General features: G+C 34.2%; 1 protein-coding gene across 2 annotated transcripts in view; it reads left to right on the top strand.

Annotated features, from left to right (window-relative positions):
• Nucleotides 1-14,936, top strand: part of DEUP1 (deuterosome assembly protein 1) — an 82,653-nt gene that overhangs the window by 34,997 nt on the left and 32,720 nt on the right. For both annotated transcript variants that reach the window (XM_045557138.1, XM_045557139.1), the window contains exons 8-11: nucleotides 3,692-3,837; nucleotides 7,203-7,308; nucleotides 12,036-12,233; nucleotides 14,687-14,773. In XM_045557138.1, the coding sequence (XP_045413094.1) occupies nucleotides 3,692-3,837; nucleotides 7,203-7,308; nucleotides 12,036-12,233; nucleotides 14,687-14,773 (537 nt within the window). The remainder of the gene's footprint in view (nucleotides 1-3,691; nucleotides 3,838-7,202; nucleotides 7,309-12,035; nucleotides 12,234-14,686; nucleotides 14,774-14,936) is intronic.

The following is a 14,936-nucleotide window of genomic DNA, read 5'->3' as shown; positions in this document are numbered from 1 at the left end:
CAAGAGGTATTAGTTACCCCAGTGGTTAAGTTTTTGGCCTTCCCCCCTCCTTCAAAAAATTTAAAATGTCTAAAAGATAAGATTTCTACTCCCAGGAGTACATTAAGTATTTTTCATCCATTTTGGAAAAAATGCTGAAAATAATGCTTTTACTTAGCCTTTTTACTGTTTTATTTCTAAATTTTACTCGTTTCATTCTTTTCTTTAGGATAAATACTAAATAAGGAGATATCAATTATTTATATTTGGTAGTTGATTTGAAAGTTTAAAAATCACTGCTCCTCTCAAGCCATTAGGCAAATTTATAACTAAACAGATGGGCCTTAAACACATTTTACAAAATTTATATTTTACTAAAGGGGAATAATTAGAGGTAAATAATACTGTAACCAGTGTATATATTTAAAAAGAAATTTCTCTTCTTTCTTTACAAACTTGTCATGACAGAGTGTTTCACATCTTGCACATGAATGCAAAAAGACAACCATTTCAATCTGAAATACTGTCATTTATTGTATATAAAATTCTCTTTAGTTTACTGCACACTTTAATGCCAGATGCATCTCAGTTTTGACATGAATCACATCTTCTCACTTATCTTTCTACAACCTTGAAATGTGTCAGTTATACATGTTAATTCCATTGCATATCTTTATTTACTATGCTACACTACACTCAAATTTTTTAAATGTGCAATATTTCCCATTGGAGGCTAATGGCAAAAATAGACTGTTCTGCATTTTTCTAATGTCTATGCTGGAAAATTTAACCTTTTTTTTGTTTGCTTGTTAATGTGTCATTAAGGTGCTAGAGAAACACCGTCCAATAGAAATATAATGCAAGTCACAAATATAATTTAAATTTTTCTAGCAGCCATATTTAAAGAAGTAAAGAGAAATAAGTGAAATTAATCTATAATAGTAATGTATTTTATTCAAGCCAATATATATCCAAAATATTATTGTTCTAACATGCAATCAATATATAAAAAATTATTGACATATTTTACATTTTTTCATATTAAGTCTTCAAAATTTGGTGTGTATTTTATGCTTACATGCATATCTCAATTTAGATGCTAAGTATTCATCTGAAATACTTGATTCATATTTAGATTTCATAAAATTTTACCATTAAAAAAGTATATTTACATACTTAAGTTGTTCCAATCAAACTTGAAAGTGTTCCAATAACTGAATCAAGTACCAAAGAATCATTTTCCTGAATATTTGCACCCACACTGACAAATAATTGATTTAACTTTCATGCAAAAGCATACTAATTTCAAAACTATATCTCAGTTAAGTAAATTCACTAATTCTTATGTCAATTTAGTATTATTAACCTTGAAGTCAAAGTCAAAAAATAACTCTAAATATATCGATATCAACAAAGCTTTCAAACTTTTCTTGTACTTTCGCAGCCAATTTACATAATGCTGTCAATTATAATTAAAATCTTTTGCATATGGCTTCATGTATCAAATCATTATTATTTATTTGTATTATGGAAAGTTTCAGTTTTAACATATATTTTCATACCTATGTAATGCTAGGTCACAAGTAAGCTTTTTTCCCCTCAGTGATATCTTTAACTATCACTCTTATAAATACGGTTTTCTAATAGCAGTAAATAAATATTCTATTATTATCACATTTTACAGAGTTTCATTATGTCCTATACTTTCTATACAATTGTTCTGCTAGGCTTTATAAATTTGGGGATAATAATTAATGAATAAGAAAATATATATCTGCATAAAAGTATACACATTAATTTCATAGCAGCATTATTCATAATAGCCAAAAAGAAATAACCCAATGTCCATCAACTGATGAACAGATAAATAAAATCTGTTATATCAATTTAATGGAATATTATTCAGCCACAAACAGAAATGAACTACTGATACATGCTACAGCATGAATGAACCTTGAAAGCATTAAGCTAAATGAAAGAAACCAGTCACAAAATGCCACATATGGCATGATTCCATTTGTGTGAAACATCTAGAATATGCCATTCCATAGAGACAGAACATGGATTAGTGGTTACCAGGGGCTGGAGGGAGGGGAAAATAGGGAATAACTGCTAATGGATATGGGGTTTCTTTGGGGAATGATGAAAATATTCTGGAATTAAGTAATGGTGATGGTTGTACAACTTTGTGGCTAAACTAAAAACTACTGAACTGTACACTTTAAATGGGTGAATTTGTGATATATGGATTATATTTCACTAAATGTTATTGAATATGTCTATATATCAAGAATTATTGAACAAATGCTTTTTGAAAGTATCTAAAGTGTTTTCTACGACCTTTATTAAAATAGGAATCTCCTGCCCTCAGAACCTCCCACCCTATCTTGACCAATATGCTACAGGTCTGTTTAACGTATTTTGAGTGAAACAAATTATTTTTGCATCTTGAATGTTCTAATTGGACTAGGAGTCAAAAAGTCTGGATTTTTCTGTTCCAAATTCTGGCACTTATGAGTTATGTAACTTTGGGTCAAGTCTGGTCAGCAATTTCCTCATCTATAAAAATGGCAATGGATTTGACAACCTGGGCCAGGTGCTCCTAATATATATTAGTTTCTCTATATAATTGAGTGGAAGGGACCTGATAATATTGAAGGACTCGTCCATTCCTCTCCTCTAGAGAACAGCCAAGAACTACTGCAGGAAATGTCTCAACAGGCCATGGTCACGAACCTCAAACGGGTACTCAGCACTGGCCAGCAATCTTACTGTGTTCCTATAATCAGCTAACTCTCCCATTCCCATTGTAAGCCATTTCAAATCTTCTCCACTACTCAGCCACAAAAAATAATGGTGAACTAGCACCTCTTTATTATCCTGGATGGAGCTGGAGCCCATTCTACTAAGTGAAGTATCACAAGAATGGAAAAACAAGCACCACGTGTACTTACCATCAAATTGGTACTAATTGATCAACACTTATGTGCACATATGGTAGTAACAGTCATGGGGTGTCGGGAAGGGGAAGGAGGGTATGGGTATATTCACACCTAATGGGTGCCATGTGCTCTGTCTGGGGGATGGGCATGCTTGTAGCTCTGACTTGAGCAGAGCAAAGACAATATATGTAACCTAAACATTTGTACCCCCATAATATCCTGAAATTTAAAAAAAGGAAAAATATACGAAAGCAGAAATGAAATTAGAGCATAAAAATTCATAAGACCCTGCACATTTGCCACCAAAATGCAGAGTGGCTTCCATACATTTACATGAAGAATTAACACTCAGGTTGCAACATCATTCTTAAGGATGATAATAGACATAGAGGGCTGACTCTGAAATGGTGTATGATGAATTTGCATTAATTCACATTTTATGCATTGCACTTTGTTCATACTTTTATGTTTAATTCTTTCAAATTTTACATTCAATGTAATCATATTTGATAAGTTGATTTTTCTTTGCCATTAGACTGTAAACAAACAGAGGACAGGTTCTGTGTTTGTATCCCAAGAGCACATAATAAGAGCTCAGTAAATATTTGTTGAGTAAATGAATGAAGGAATGGAATTCTGTAAGACAGAGCAAGCAAAGGATTAAATATCAATTTGTTTAAAATTAGGGTCATTTGTAGATGTTAAATATTTTAAAATGTATCATATGATATCAAAACATGCGCATTAAAACTTTTTATATTTTTATTCAGGCCATGGAAGCAGGACTCTCAGAGGTGAAAAGTGAGTTACAGTCACGTGATGATCTCTTGAGAATTATAGAAATGGAACGATTGCAGTTACACACAGAATTATTAAAAATAGGAGAGTACCAAAATGCTCAAGAAAATAAAAAGAGGTATAATCTTTACATTTGATCATCTGAGAGAAACTGTTCAAAACATGATGTTTAAATATTTTTATGAGTTTTATCTTTGAAACTAGAATAAAAAGCCTATCTTGTATAACATGCTATTAATTTATGGTTATATTAAATATTTAAAATAAAATTCGTGGTAATTTTGTCTTTAAAATTAACATCTTCGCTTACCTAGAAAATTATATCATGTTCTGATTTATGGATACTTCTGTCACAATGAGTCAGAAAATTTCTTAGAAGTTTTATCCTTCAGGATATCATAAAAATAATAGTATAGAGCTGATATTTAGTTATATATGCAGAGAAGTAAGATGTATTCCATATTTTTCAAATGCTTTTGTTTTGATTGCCTATAAACTAATGTTAACTTTTTCACTTGTACATATTATATTTATTTTGGCCTCTATACTCACCACCTTTTCTGTTCCATTAAGGTTCTTGTTAAAACAGATTTTTTCCCTCTTTGAAAATCAGACAGATACTGCGTACTCCATAACCACAGAGGAAATGGGATTGCTGAGGATTAATAAATGTTTATGCTTGTGAATAGACAGTTTGCTTTAATAGTTCATTGATGCTCTTACTCTCATTAGAAATCAAATCTTTCTCAAAATCAGAAAGATAATGCCAGACTAATGATAGGATTTTAAAAATTGAAGAGCCAAATGATGAAGGACATTTTCTTGAAAGATGATTACATTGTTTTAAAGGCACTAATTATTTCTTCAAAGTTGTGGGACCTGCTAGCATTTCTTTGAGGTCTACGCTTAACAACAAATGGCAAATTAAGATCTCTAAAAATGACCTATTCCATGTCTCACCAAAGATGGCAGAATGCCTGTTAGCCAGTGAGCATTACTGAGTGCTCTGTATACAAGCTATATGTCATCATCACTGATCATTAATACATCCATTGGATATTTATTATGTGTAAAGTGCAGTTTCAGTGTGGTGAGTTGAGGAGAAATGTCTCCACGCAAAGAAAAGAATGTATATGCCTGAAAACGTAAGAAATTTCATAGAAAAACACACCATTCAACCCATGTCTAGCTCTGGTTTTGTTAAGAGCATTGTAAATATTTTTTATGATGCACTTACAAGGCCAATGCTGAATTCTAAACATGGCCAACTTTCCTTCAATACATTATTTGATCTAAAATCTTGCACTTGTTTGCATATTTGGCCAATACAAACTCTTTTATTCTGCCTGTTTGCCATCCTCTATTTAACTGGTATTTATTTTGGTTTCCAAAGTACATACATCTTTCTCATTTGGAGGGTATCTCTCAGTTCTGGTATTCTGAGATTTGATGAAAAGGTATGTATTTAACTTTTCACAGCTACTGTTGTAGACTTCTCAGCCTTCATCTTTCCCACTAAAAGTTTCAAATCCTTTTAGTTTGTTCTCATATGAGTGCTGTTCTACCTGCCTTATTGTTTTCGTTTCTTCTATTTGGACTGTATCTTCTTGACCGTTGTCTTAAGGTGAAGCAGCCCAGACTACTGAGTAGACGCACAGTAGTTTTATAGAAATAGGATAGTAATGTTTTTATTCATTTTCAGAAACTTTCTCAATAATGAAAAGATTTTGTTAGCTTTTTCTTTATTTGTTTTTTAGTTGTAGAAGCACCTTGGGCTGATATGTTCTGAGAATTATTAAAGATAATATCAAAGCTGGGCACAGTGGCATGGATCTGTAGTCCCAGCTACTCAGGAGGCTGAGGTGGGAGGATAGCTTAGGGCCAGGAGTTTGAGGCTAGCCTGCGTGACATAGCGAGACTTCAGCTCTAAAAATAAATAAACAAATAATTACAACACTATTTTTCTACATGACAAATAATAGAGTCTTTATATATTTATATTAGCATTTAATATTAACATGATTATTGTTTTCTTCTTCGCATTTGTCCACGTTGGAGTTTGACATTTGTTCCAGTCACTCTCTGAACTTTGCAAGATCACCATGAGGTTTTTAGTGTTCACTTCAGCATTCTACTCCCAGAAATTGCTTAGGGAGAATTGAAAAATAAGGAATTTTATTTTTCACTTCTTCCAAATCATAGGAAATAAGAAAAATTTAAGACTAATCCTAAAATATTTTAGGAGAATATTGGACAAAGTGGAGAATGTTCACAATATATTCGTAAGTGGGAAACAAAAGGAGACTGAAACAAATAATATGTACAGTATATTCTAACTGTAGGGGAAATGTATATTTATTTATACACATATATGCATAGGGGAAAAAAGACAATTACTACACACAGAAATGCTGAAGATGGTTTTTCCTGCATGATAACATTATAGCAGTGTATTATATTCTGATGTACTTTGTTGTCTACAGTTAACATATATAACAATCGGAAAAAAGCAATCTAGCCTAGACATATGAACCTCAGGGATATTACTATCAATTTATACCTTTTTGAAAGATCTTTTATTTTCAATCATTATATTAGTTATTTCTCCATCATTACTCTGATTTTGGTTTGTTGTTTTAATTGTGTGGTTTAAATTTTTGATGTATGGAATCTGTTCAAAAGTTTTTTTGAAATCTAAAATTGTACTCACTCACAAATGGGTATATTCCTCAAAACATCATCCTCCACCAGAATAGTCAAGCCTGATTTCTGATAGAAAGCATGCTGTTTTCATCATCTGGTTATCTTTATTTTTGTGTCTTGATGATTTTTATTTTACCAATTTTACCAGTGTTCATATGAAAGTCAACATTATCTGCTTATATTTCTCCAAGCTTCCTGTGGGAATTGTACTTTTTATACCAGTTTCTGCTTTTCCCCTTTAGTATTAATATGTGGTTGCAATTCCATTTTATAAATTGAGCAGCCAAGGAATAGATGTATTTGAGCTCTCTATGGTTAGACTGTCAGATTTAATCATTTTTTATCTCTTTTATGGAGTAGTTGTTCCCCTTGGACTTCTCATGACATAGTTCTTTCCACAATGCATTAGCAAGTTGGATGTGTTTCCTTTTTTTAAAAGGTTTCCCAAGCTATTTTAATATAGGAAGTCTTTTCTTTTTATCCAAAAATCTTATCTGCATATGCAATCCTAGTAGTCTACCAATTTTTAATGTATAATTGAAATTCCATATTAATTGCTTCTTTTTTTTTTCATTAAAACCATTTGCACTCATTCAAAGATGTAAATACTTATGGGATCTGAATGTATTAGAACTTGAGATTTCTGTAACTAGAAATGTTTCCAAGAATGATTTATCTCTGATCTATCTCTGCAACCTACAAAGGTCTAAATTAACAGTATAGTCATAACAATTTATCAAGTTAAGCTTAATTTTTATTCATTTCATTTTTAATGTGTAGACTTGAATCATCTTACTCACCTTCTATTAAAGAATCAGAAAGGAAAAGGAAAGAGCTGTTTTCAGTGGTCCAAGAACAACCAAATCATGAAAAAGAATTGAATAAGGTATGGAAAATATGAGCTCCCTTCTTCCGAGTAGATGTGAAGTGTTTACATATAAAGTGCTAAAAAAAAACTTCCTTCTCATTCTGTTTTTTTTCTTTTTATATTTTTTCCTAAGATGATAACTTACCAAACTGCTAATTCTGTGTGAGACTATTAAAAAACACAAACTTTAGGTTATCACTGTACCATTGGGAGACCACTCATGGACCGTGGAGGTCCAGTGGCTCCATGAGAGGTGGCTCATATCAAGAAGATAGAGAGCACAGACTCTGATGCTCAACCACAAGTGTAAACTTGGGGAAGCTACCTGTACACATTGCTCTGGAGCCTCCCAGAATGGGGATAATCAGTGCCTACCTCATAAGGTTGTGATGAAGATTAAATGAGCTAATAATAGCTGCTACTGAAATAGCACTTACCCTCTGCCAGGAACTGTTCTAAGGACTTAACAAATCTTACTTCATTTATTCCTCACAACCATCTTATAAAGTAGGGCTTAATATTATCGCCTTCTTATGTTTGAGGAAACTAAGGCACAGAGAAGTGACTTCCCCCAACATTATATAGCTACTAAGTGGCAGAGAACAGATTTGAATCTAGGCAATCTGGCTCTAGAGTCTGTATCTTGCCCTAAGTTAAAATCCATGCGATAATGCATATGAAGTGCTTAGAATAGAGCCCAGCTCAGAGAAAGCACTTAGTAAATGTTGGCTACTATTGTTATTGGTTACACTGACATTTTTCATTGTGCCAAGTACTCTGCCAGGAATTAGAAATATAAGGATGAGTAAGACTTGGGCACTGTCCTTAAAGATCTTGTGGTTCTCTACTCTCATACAAAGAGTATATTCTTGGCCGGGTGTGGTGGCTTGCATCTGTAATCCTAGCATTCTGGGAGGCCGAGCAGGGAGGATAGTTTGAGATCAGCAGTTCGAGACCAGCAAGAGCAAGACCCCGTCTCTACTAAAAATAGGAAAAATTAGCCGGGCAACTAAAAATAGAAACAAAAAATTAGCCAGTAGTGGTGGTGAGCACCTGTAGTCCCAGGTACTCGGGAGGCTGAGGCAGGAGGATCACTTGAGCCCAGGAGTTTGAGGTTGCAGTGAGCTAGGCTAATGCCATGGCACTCTAGCCCAGCCAACAGAGAGACTCTCTCTCAAAAATAAATAAATAAATACAATCCAGTAGTGGCTTTCTTTCCATGAGTTTATTATAACTTTTATCTACCTTTCTGGTCTTTAGGTTTGATGATCAGACAGAATATTCAAATCTATAAAATCTAAGCAAATGTTAAAGGTTAAACAAACCTGGGCATGGCTTTGAATTATCAACTAGTGCCCTGCATTGGTGCTTGACACACAATAAATGAAAATAATTATTTAGAGAATGAATTAATTACTATTAAAGCTAAGTTCTCCCATAAATATATAGGGTCATAAATTCAGTTGTTTATATAAATTCAACAAACATTTATTGAGCATCTAGTAGGAGTATAGCTATTTTGCTAATTTATGTAGGAAATACAATGATATGAGGGACAGATACTGTCTGCCAAAGAGTTGACTGTTAGATAACTAATAGAGGTAAATTAGTATAGAAAAGGTATTATGAATTAATGATCATTTTGCTTATATTTGGAACACTTTAATACTACTAATCCCATGAAACTTATTTTACTGATTTTAGAAATATAACTTTAAAAAACTGGTTTTTACTGGTGGAAAAACAGTGAATACATTATGATAAAGATTGATTAAAGCCACCTATAGTTACACCATTCTTAACTACATGGATTTAGATAGAATAATAAAATTTTGAGTAATACAAAGAATCTGCTGCTTTTGCACAGTTGTGACGTGGCGAGAGAGAATAGGAAGCACAAATCTCTTTATAGGCTCTTGGAGACCGCTAGATAGTGCAATGCTGTGCAGAAAAGGTAACAAATGAATTGTATATAAATAGCTGTAGCTTAACAGGAAGTGTTTGTGGAGAGCATTTTCATTCTCTTGTAATAAAACTAACAAGAGCCACATATTATGAATCTTGCAAGTGTTTTATTTTTCTTTTTATCTAGTATGGAACTATTTTTATGCATTTATTTTGTGATAAAATTTGCACTTTTAATAAAGCCAAAGTCACTTGGAGCTCAGGTAAATTAATCTCACTGAGAAAAGTTTTGCAATACAGTATGTTGTTTTAATCTCTAAACATTGTGAAAATAATAAAAATAATTTACTCTTTTTTCATAAATAGTATATCAATTTTTTACATTTTAAGATTTCCATTTTAAGATAAACATGTTAAATTACACCATGGGGATGCAATCAGCAAAATCCAGATTGGGACAAACTCCAGAACAACCCTGTTGTTTCATCAAATAAATTTTTTTTTTTTTTTTTTTTTGAGACAGAGTCTCACTCTGTTGCCTGGGCTAGCGTGCCATGGCATCAGCTCACAGCAACCTCAAACTCCTGGGCTCAAGCAGTCCTCCTGCTTCACCCTCCCAAGTAGCTGGGACTACAGGCATGTGCCACCATGCCCAGCTAATTTTTCTATATTTTTTTTAGCTGTCCATATAATTTCTTTCTATTTTTAGTAGAGACGGGGTCTCACTCTTGCTCAGGCTGGTCTCGAACTCCTGAGCTCAAACAATCCACCTGCCTCGGCCTCCCAGAGTGCCAGGATTACAGGTGTGAGCCACCGCGCCCAGCCTCGTCAAATAAATTTTAAGTGTAAAACTTAGAGACAGAAGAGATTAAAAGAGACTTACAATATTGTCTTCAGGGTTAGGATACTTATACTCCAGTCTCTAGTATCCTCTTTATTCTCTTCCCTGTAAGTCTTTTTTTTTTTTTTATCTGTTAAATGATGGGGTTAGACCATGTAACTTCCAAGGTCATGTCCAACTCTGAAACTCTAAAAATGTTAGTAGTAAGGATAGAATCAGATGAGGGGTTGGTGGCATAAAGCCTGATGATGGATGACGTTTGCCTCTGGACATGTGTACTTTCCATGTTAGCTTATCCTACTGTAGGTGTCATCCACTAAAACTCAGCTTTCCCAGCGTGTGAACCATCTTCTAGCCATAAGAGGTTGTAGAGCACAATGGGTAAGGTCACAGATCCTGGAATCAGACTGTCTTTCACCAGGAACGTGACTGAAAAGTTATGCACCTGAATTTTCTCATCTGCTAAACAGAGTAATCTGCAAAATAAAGAGATTATGGGGATTAAATGAGATAATGCATGTAAGGTACTTGGGACACACAGACACACACAAAAAGAAAGGCTTTAAAAAGATATATGAGCCAGTCTCAATGGACAAATCCTATTTAGATCCTAATTCAATTAAATAAACTTAAAGAACATCCATTATATTTTTGAGACAATTTAAAATTTGAATACTGCCTGGATATTTGATGATATTGAGGAATTGTTAATTTTTAAAGACATCATAATGGTATTCTGGCTATGTTAAAAAAACAAAAAAAGTGAGAGAGAGCCCTTAGTCTTTTAGAGATATATACTGAAATGTTTAAAGGTGAAATGAAAAAAATCAATGTTACAAGTACTCTGGGGTAAATGCATATAAATTTCTTTCATGAGTGGCCTCTATTTAACTCTCCAGCCTTTTTTCTCATGACACGCTAAGTTCTAGCTATTCCAAACTCCTTTTAGTTCACCAAGTGTGCATTGCTTTCTCTCATTCCCATGACTTCATTGTGTTCTTTGCCTGGGAGCCCTTTTCCATCCCTGTCTTCTGACTGGCCTCCATTCATCCTTCAATATCGGGTCTTATGACCCTACTCTGGGGTCCTGACCTCACCAGACTGGGGTAAACACCCTCCATGGATATTGCTGACATTAATTGCTATACTGTGCTGGAATTGTCTGTTTATGTTTATGTTTACCCCAATGGATTATGATTTTTTTTGAGATGGATGATTGTGTATTTCACCTCTGAATATCAAGATTAGAAACAGTGACTGCTTTCTAGAAAGATGCTAAGAGGCTGAACCAAGACAGCGGTAGTAGGAACAGAGAAAAGAGGCAAGACTTAAGAGACATGGAAATAGGATGGATAGAATTTACTGCCTGACTAGATTTGGAGAAACGAGGATGGGTAGGAGCCCAAGATGATCCAGAGGTTTCTAACATGGAATCCTTAACCAAGATTAAGAATATAAGAGACTCCACAGGCTTAAGGGGAAGAGGTGATGTTTTCATAAATGCATTGTTTGAAATTTATTGTAACACGATTCTGAAAAACACAGTGTTTATTCACAAACAATACAGCCTAATTTAGTAAAAAAAAAAAACAAAACCTGAATTCAAAGCCAAGAGTCCCAAGTTCTAGTTCCAGCTCTGCCAGTTATTAGCTTTATGACTTTGAGCAAGTCATTTAACCTCTTTAAACCAACTTTTTCTCCATAAAAACTGTTTGATTGTACTTTCTCCATCTTCCTATCAAAGTAGTTTTCCAAGTAGTATCAGTGGAAGGTAATTATTTGCATACAATAGAAAATAGAAATGAGAAATGAATTTTTGGAATTGGAAGGGAAAAATTAATGAATCATTATTATAGGTATCTGTGTTTAATTTAGTATTGATCAGAAAAGGGGCCTGCCAAAGCTTTAGGATAGCAGGACTGAACATGGCCAATAAAAGCTTTAAGTTGCTCTATAAATAAAAAGATTCATTAATGTTTCTGGTCTCTATCTGCTGCAGATAAAAAGCCAGCTCCAACAGGAGGAAGAGTACCATAGCTCTGAGCAGGAAAGAATGAGGAATGAAATCTCTAACTTAACAGAAGAGCTTCATCAGAAGGAGATCACTATAGCAACTGTCATGAAGAAAGCTGCCCTTCTGGAAAGACAGTTAAAAATGGAATTAGAAATAAAAGAAAAAATGTTAGCAAAACAACAGGTATGCAAACCGGCAGAACAGTACCTGTCCAGGACACACTCTTGCTCGGTGCTGATAGTAGCCTTCATTGTTGTCTAAGAAAAGCATTGCATTTCTTGGTATTATTTCTGAGACTAGCAATACAGAAATATTTTATGGCATCACATAAAACCTTTGTGAGATAATGCAAAGTGTCATCAAAAAAGTAGTAGGAAAATAAGTGACAGTGCAAGATAATTTCATTAAATCTCATCTTAACATTTTCTTGTAACCCACATTCAGATCACCAACCACAGTATGCTCTAGTCAAAGATTTATTCCTGAGTTTGTTTTCTCTAGTTCCCTTCCATTAACATTTTTACCTTTAAAAAAATGTCTTTATTCCATTTCTTCTTTGACACCTCCCACCCTCCATTTTATGTATATCTTTTATGGTTTTAAAAAATGGTTGTTGAAACATGAAAATCAGTTCATATTTACTAAACATTCACTCAATGCACAGCATGGTAAATAGGGAAAACAGCGATTGTAACATTCTACTGTTAAAATACTGCAAGTAAGTCCTCCCTTCCTTCCCTGCCCCTTGCCCTCCTCCTTCCCTCCTTCCTATTTATTTTTTAAATTCCCTCAGTCCCTTATTCATGATCAGATTGGTGGCCTACTACTGACAGCACAGGATTCATCTGCCCTTTTACCCCAAATCTAGAGGTTTTGAGGGCACCATTCAATAACTTTCTAGGCATATAAGGGTCACTTCACAAATAGCACAACTATTTAAATCCTGTATTATAAAAACAAAAGATTCAGCCTTCACCCTCATAAGCCTTAAACTGTTATTAATTTGTATAATACATAGGGCAACAGCACAGAGGGGATAATCACATTGGTTATACCTGTATAGGGAAAGATATTTTACAGTTGTTAATGGTGATCTGGGTAGTTGGATTATGAATGATTTTTACTTTCACCTTCATATACTTACATATTTTCTAGGTTTTCTCAATGAGCATATAGTTTGCAATTTATGAAAGTAAATCTTAAGGCAATTGTTTTATGTAGAAACTATCCCTAGATAAATAAAAGGACACATACTATATCCAAGTACTGTGGGGTTTTTTTTAATTTCAGAGTATTATGGGGCACAAATACTTTGGTTACATAAATTGCCTTTGCACCACCCGAGTCACAGCTACAAGCGTGCCCCTCCCCCAGACAGTGCATACCGCACCCATTAGGTGTGGATTTACCCATCTCCTCCTCCCCACAACCTCCCCAACACAGTGGGCATGTTACTTCCCATATGTGCACATTAGTGTTGATTGATTAGCCTTAATTTAATGGTGAGTACATGTGGTGTTTGTTTTTCCATTCTTGTGGTACTTCACTTAGGAGAATGGGCTCCAGCTCCATCTAGGATAATACAAGAGGTATTAGTTTGTCATTTTTTAATGGCTGAGTAGAACTCCAGGCTACACATATACCACATTTTATTAATCCACTAATGTATTGATGGGCACTTGGGTTGTTTCCACATCTTTGCAATTGTGAATTGTGCTGCTATAAACATTTACGTGCAGATGTCCTTTTTATAAAATGTCTTTTTTCCCTTTGGGTAGATACCCAGTAGTGGGACACTGGATAAATCCAAGTCGTGTTCAAGTAGAAGAAAAAACTAAATTAGGAAACAAATGAAGTTGTCACACAAAAAAAGATAGAAATTTGGCAAAGAAAAAAATTCAACATGAAAGCCATATATTGCATATTATAAAAATCAGATGGTAAAGAAATTTAATGGACAGTGTTATCAAGCAAATTTTAAAAATTGTGATTTTTCTGGTGATAATTTGCATACAATAGAAAATAGAAATGAGAAAGAGAATTTCTCATTCTAGGAATGAGAAGGAAAAAAGTAAATGAATCATTATTGCAAGTATCTACTTTTAATTTAGCATTGATCAGAAAAGGAGGGTAAAGTGGGACCTGCCAAAGATAGGAGACCTGAATAAGAATACCTGATTGATAATGATCATACCTAAGAAGTGTTTTCCTTCACTACGCTGAGAAAATATTTATATTCGGCGAGGCATGGCAGCCAGGCATGGTGGCTAATGCCTGTAATCCTAGCACTCTGGGAGGCCAACATGGCAGGAACACTTGAGGTCAGGAGTTTAAGATCAGCTCAAGCAAGAGCAAGACCCTGTCTCTACAAAAAATTGAAAAATTAGCTGGGCATGGTGGCATGCACCTGTAGTCCCAGCTACTCGGAAGGCTGAGGTAGGAGGGTCGCTTGAATCCCAGAGTTGGAGGTTGCAGTGAGCTATGATAATACCACTACACTCTAGCCAGGGACCCAAAAAAAAAAAAAAAAAAAAGAAAGAAAGAAAGAAAATATTTGTATTCACAAAATTAATTTTAATAGAATTACGAGTTTTATTATAAATTTTATATTTACTTTTTGTATACTAATCTTTCAGGTCTCAGATGTGAGATATAAAGCTGTCAAAACTGAAAACACACATCTAAGAGGAATGATGGGAGATTTAGACCCTGGACGATACATGGTAATATGCTGAAATCATCCAATAAATTGAACAAAGAGATTACTTAGTTGGTCACAGTTTACCTAGATATCATTTACTGAGCATTGCTACGTGTCAGACATGTACAAGTTGGGGTGGCAAATTTTCTTGCACCTCAGTTGCATTTAGTTTTATTCTCAGGCTG

Source organism: Lemur catta, chromosome 7, assembly GCF_020740605.2.
Source record: "Lemur catta isolate mLemCat1 chromosome 7, mLemCat1.pri, whole genome shotgun sequence".
Taxonomy (NCBI): domain Eukaryota; kingdom Metazoa; phylum Chordata; class Mammalia; order Primates; family Lemuridae; genus Lemur; species Lemur catta.
Note: the sequence above shows the minus strand (reverse complement) of the source record. Positions and strands in the feature narration are given on the sequence as shown.